Source organism: Chiloscyllium plagiosum, chromosome 39 (genome assembly GCF_004010195.1).
Source record: "Chiloscyllium plagiosum isolate BGI_BamShark_2017 chromosome 39, ASM401019v2, whole genome shotgun sequence".
NCBI classification, from domain to species: Eukaryota; Metazoa; Chordata; class Chondrichthyes; order Orectolobiformes; family Hemiscylliidae; genus Chiloscyllium; species Chiloscyllium plagiosum.
This window is the reverse complement of record NC_057748.1, coordinates 15,832,774-15,838,471: the sequence shown is the minus strand read 5'-3', so window position 1 is coordinate 15,838,471 and position 5,698 is coordinate 15,832,774. Positions and strand designations below refer to the sequence as shown.

The 5,698-nt window shown below is 55.5% G+C and overlaps 1 protein-coding gene across 1 annotated transcript in view; it reads left to right on the top strand.

Annotated features, from left to right (window-relative positions):
- The window catches only part of LOC122542273 (toll-like receptor 13), a 14,773-nt gene extending 10,217 nt beyond the window's left edge, over window positions 1-4,556 (top strand). Inside the window, exon 2 of the mRNA XM_043679848.1 lies at window positions 806-4,556. Within this exon, the coding sequence (XP_043535783.1) occupies window positions 868-3,708 (2,841 nt within the window). The 5' untranslated portion in view covers window positions 806-867 and the 3' untranslated portion in view covers window positions 3,709-4,556. The remainder of the gene's footprint in view (window positions 1-805) is intronic.
- Window positions 4,557-5,698: the final 1,142 nt, after the last annotated feature.

The following is a 5,698-nucleotide window of genomic DNA, read 5'->3' as shown; positions in this document are numbered from 1 at the left end:
TGTGTGTGTGTGTATGTGTGTCTAAGTGTTTATATATGTGTGTATGTGTGTCTAAGTGTTTATATATGTGTGTGTGTGCGTGTATGTGTGTCTAAGTGTTTATATATGTGTGTGTGTGCGTGTATATGTGTGTCTAAGTGTTTATATATATGTGTGTGTGTGTGTGTGTATACATGGTGCCTTCAAGGCAGGGGTGCGTGAAATAGCCGTGACTGGGGACTGAGGGGCTGACAGATGAACTGCAGCAATAGTGCGGCTAACCACTACCTCACAACGCCAGAGACCCGGGTTCAATTCCCGCCTTAGGTGACTGACTGTGTGGAGTTTGCATGTTCTCCCCGTGTCTGCGTGGGTTTCCTCCGGGTGCTCTGGTTTCCTCCCACAGTCCAAAGATGTGTGGGTCAGGTGAATTGGCCATGCTAAATTGCCCGTAGTGTTAAGTAAGGGGTAAATGTAGGGGTATGGGTGGGTTGCGCTTTGGCGGGTCGGTGTGGATTTGTTGGCCCGAAGGGCCTGTTTCCACACTGTAATGTAATGTAATCTAATCTAATAGGCCGGGGTCTTGGGATGGGGCCCTGAGCTGGGTATCACTGGGCATGACAGGAGGTGGAGAGTGCTCCCTCGCTCTCTGCCAGAAAAGGTGAACCAAGACATTCGGGGGGGGGGGGTAGGGGGGGTGTTCAAAGAGCAGCTAATAATCTGACAGAGGAGGAAATCACAAACATCAATCAGGATGGCTTGGAGCATTGGCAAGTTGGCTTCATTTCCAACTAAATCTACAACATAAACCGTCTCTGATTTGCAGGTTAGCGAGTGAGGGACTGAGCACTGTCCACGCACCAGCTGAGCAGGCCAACGCCAGGAGAGATGGCGCGACTGCGTGTTGACTGGCCGCCGCTGGTCTGCGCCCTGTCCTGCATTGCGCTGGCGCCCGTGGCCCCTGGCTACAGTTTCCAGAACTGCATCCAGAGCGCCAGCCACAACGGCTCCTTCCAGTGCGTCCACCGGTTCCTGAGGCGGGTCTCCGGCGCCGTCTCGGACCTGCCGCCCAGCGCCCTCCACCTCAACGTCTCCCACAACCTGCTGAGCCGGTTGCCAGCGGGCAGCTTCGGCGCAGTGCCGGGCCTGCTCAGCCTGCGGCTGGACTACAACCGGATCAGCTGGGTGGAAGCCGGGGCCTTCAGTAACCTCAGCCGGCTGATGGTCCTCAACCTCTCCTACAACGGCATATCCTGGCTGGGGCCGACGGATTTCCTCGGTTTGGCCAGCCTGTGCCAGCTGCTGGTGGACCACAACCGCCTGGCCACGGTCCAGCCTGACGCCTTTGCCGCGCCCACGGGTCTGCAGACGCTCGACATGAGCTTCAACAGGCTGGGGAACTTCTCCAGGGTGGTCGACTCCGTCGCTGCCCTCCGCCAGTTGACCTGCCTGGATCTGAGCACCAACCGCCTGCGCTCCCTCCGGCATTCCGCCCCTCTGCCGCTCTCCCTGCGGCTCCTCTACCTCCGCAACACCTCGCTCGGCGCCCTGGACTGCCGGCGGGATTTCCTGGACCGCAACTTCACCCTGGACGTGTCCGACAACAACATCTCCCGGCTCTCCGACGTCGACCTGAGGAAGGTCGCCTGGTTGGTCGTCAGGAACAACCCCCTGGACGTCTCGGAGCTGCTCCGATCTGGGAACGTGGACCCCCAGCGGGTTGAATACTCCGGGTTACGACTCGGCAGCTTCTCAGAGCTCACCAAGCTGTGCCGTCACCTTGGTAACGGGACGATTCAGCGCTTGCTCTTGCAGAACAATCAGATCTCCTACCCCGCTCTCCTGTCCCTGAAGGACTGCCCACCGGTCAAGGTCTGGGATCTGTCGCACAACTTTCTGACGGCCGACAACTGCCTGAAGTTCATAACCCAGAGGGAGCAAGTCACATCTTTCCTCTTGGAGCACAATAGGATTCAAAGGCTGTCTGCCTGCTGCAGCGAGAGGGCAGCCCCCTTCCCCAAACTGACCTACCTGTCTTACCGCTACAACCGGATTTTGGCCGTGCCCGCCTGCGCCTTCTCTCACGCCCCCGGCGTCAGGAGCCTCCTGCTGAACATCAACAACATCGCCGTCATCAACAGGACGGCCTTCGCTGAGCTCAGCCAACTACTGACCCTCCGCCTGGACAACAACCTCATCACGGACCTCCACCAGGAGACCTTCTCCGGGCTGGCCCGCCTCCGCACCCTCAACCTGAGGAACAACAGGGTCTCCATCATCTTCAACAACGTCTTCGCCAGCCTCGGCAGCTTGGATATCTTGGACCTGGGTGGCAACAAGATCCGGAGTCTCACCGGCCTGTCCTTCGGCGGGCTCCGCAACCTGACCAAGCTCTACCTGGACAGGAACAGCATCACCCACATCAGCGGGGAGATCTTCAGCCACCTCCCGTCTCTGAGGGTGCTGGACCTGGCCAAGAACTGGATCCGGTACAACAGCGGCCTAGCCACAAAGGCTCCATTCGTCCACCTGGGCAGACTCGGCATCCTCAAGCTGCAGGCCCAGCAGCCCTACGGCATCAACATCATCCCCCCGGGGTTCTTCAGAGGCCTCACCTCCCTCCGGGACCTGTACCTGGGAGAGAACAAGATGTCGCTGTCCTCCAGTCGCACGTTCGAGGGCCTGGTCAACCTGAGGATCCTCTCCATGCCCGACACGTGCAACGGCGTCCACAGTCTCGACCCGGGCGTCTTCCGGAACCTCCGACGCCTGGAGAGGCTGGATCTCGAGAACGTCGGCCTCCGCTTCATGTCGGTCGATATCTTCGGCGGCCTCGCCAACCTCAGGAGCTTGGTGCTGGGCAAAAACGCCATCCAGACGGTCAACAGCAGCGTGCTGGAGCACCTGCCCTCCCTGAGCTACCTGGACCTGAGGAAGAATCCGTTCCCTTGCATCTGCAGCAACGGCTGGTTCCGAAACTGGTCCCTCTCCAACCCCAGGGTGCAGGTCGTCTACTTTTACAACCAGACCTGCGCCAACCAGCAGAGAGAATACCTGTACAAGTTCGACACTCGGGTCTGTTACTTGGACTTTGGGCATCTCATGTTCGAAATAATCTTGCCGGTGTTGCTCCTGTTCACTTTCGCCCCTGTCGTCTACGCTAAAGGGTACTGGCACATTAAGTACGGACTGTACATTTTACGCTCCTGGCTGAACGACTACAGGGGAAGGGAAGAGAGTCAACAGTCCTACAGATACGACGCTTTCATCTCCTACAATTCCAATGACGAAGGGTGGGTCCTGCAGGAGCTGGTGCCCAACCTGGAAGACAACGGCCCTCAGTGTTTCAAACTCTGCCTTCACCACAGAGACTTTGAACTGGGCAAGTACATCATTGACAACATCGTGGACAGCATCTACCAGAGCAGGAAGACCATCTGCGTCATGAGCCGCAGCTACCTGGAGAGCGAGTGGTGCTCCATGGAGCTAGAGCTGGCCAGCTACAGGCTCTTCCACGAGCTCAAGGACGTCGTCGTCCTGCTCTTCCTGGAGAAGATTCCGGAAGCCGAGCTCTCCACCTACCACAAGATGCGGAAGGTGATGAAGGAGAAGACCTACATCCAGTGGCCGACGGACGCGGAAGCTCAGAAGCTCTTTTGGGTCAAAGTGAGGGCAGCGATCAAAGGGTCCAGTCGAGTCAAAGACAGGGACGCTGAAGTGGACAGTTAAAACTCAACCCTTCCAGGACCTGCGCTCTGCCCTGTCAGCCTCCTCCAGTGACCCTCACCACACGGCCTCCCCTCGCCATTACTGCTCAATTTGTTGCATTTCTGTCCAATCTTCAAGTGTTAGCCCTTCGTCCGTCGCCTCTCCTGCTCCTCGGATGTTGCCTGACCGGCTGTGCTTTTCCAGCGCCACACTTTTTGATCTCCGGGCATCTGCAGGCCTCACTTTCTCCCGAACTGACACCACGGGCCCAGAAACGGGAGCGAGGTGATTATCCCGTCTCCCCGTCCAGCCCGTCGGACTCTGGAGGCAGAGGCAACGCTGGAGGAACTCAGCAGGCCTGGCAGCATCGGTGAAGTGGGAAGCAGAGTTAATGGGAATGACTCCTCTTCACGACTGTTTTCTGCATCCTGACCCTCATCGTACAAGCTGACGTTCTGAAGACCAGTCAGACCAGACTCAAAACATTAACCCTGCTTCTCTCTCTCTCTCTCTCTCTCCACCGATGCTGACAGAACTGATGAGTTTCTCCAGCGATCTCTGTGCTTGTTTTGGATTTCCGATATTTTGCCTTTATTCCCACCTCTCACTCCGAGCTGCTGGGGTGAGAAATAGATCTCGATTTTTGGTTTTTTTTTTCAAAATTTGTTTTTCCACAGGACCAATACGTTGACAAACACGAACAGTGGTAGACCCAGCACCGACTCTTGCGGCACATCACAGGCTTCCAGTCTGAGAATCAACTCCCTACTACCACTCTCTGTTTTAAACTGTCAAGCCCATTGTGTATGCAAATAGCTAGCTTTCCCATGTGGTCTAACCTTACTAAACTGTATAACTGTGTGAGAAAACTTTGCCTCACATCATCCTTGCTTTTTCTGCACATGACTTTAAATTGACGTCCCTCTCATTCTTGCTCGTTTTACAAGGGGGAGCACCTTCTGCCTATTGACTCTCTCCAGCCCACTCAGGATTTTGAACGCCTCCATCAGACCTCCCTCTCAGCCGTGATCTCTTCACGGAGAAAAGTGCCAACCTCTGGGTTCGATCCCAGCCTCGGGGCGACTGTCTGTGTGGGAGGTTGCACGTTCTCCCCATTTCTGCGTGGGTTTCCTCCGGGTGCTCCGGTTTCCTCCCACAGTCCAAAGATGTGCAGGTTAGGGTGGATTGGCCATGCTAAATTGCCCCATAGTGCCCAGGGATGTGCAGGTTAGGGTGGATTGGCCATGCTAAATTGTCCCATAGAACCCAGCGATGTGCAGGTTAGGGTGGATTGGCCGTGCTAAATTGTCCCACAGTGTTCAATGATATACAGATTGAATTGGAAGTGCTAACTTGTCCAGGGATGTGCAGATTGTGGTGGACTTGCCATGCTAAATTGTCCCATAGTGCCCAGAAATATACAGGTTAGGGGGCGATTGGCCATGCTAAATTGTCCCATAGTGCCCAGGAATATACAGGTTAGGGGGCGATTGGCCATGATAAATTGTCCCATAGTGCCCAGGAATATACAGGTTAGGGGGCGATTGGCCATGCTAAATTGTCCCATAGTGCCCAGGAATATACAGGTTAGGGTGGATTGGCCATGCTAAATTGTCCCATAGTGCCCAGGAATATACAGGTTAGGGGGCGATTGGCCATGCTAAATTGTCCCATAGTGTTCACAGAATTGCAGATTAGGGTAGATTGGCCGTGCTAAATTGCACAATAGTATTGTTGGGTGAGCAGGCTAGGTGCTTTCAAAAATGCTGGGTTACAGGGATAGGGTCAGCGTTGGGGTGGTGGGATGTTCTTTGGAGGGACTTGATGGACCGAATGGCCTGTTTTCACACTGTAGGGATTCTATCCATCTCTCAACAAATCCTCAACCCATTCACAAGACTCCAAAACCCCAAGGTGGTACTGCATGCAAGATATCTGAAGTGTGTGCATGCGTGTGTGTGTGTGCGCGTGCGTGCGTGCGGGTGTGTGTGTGCGCGTGCGGGTGTGTGCT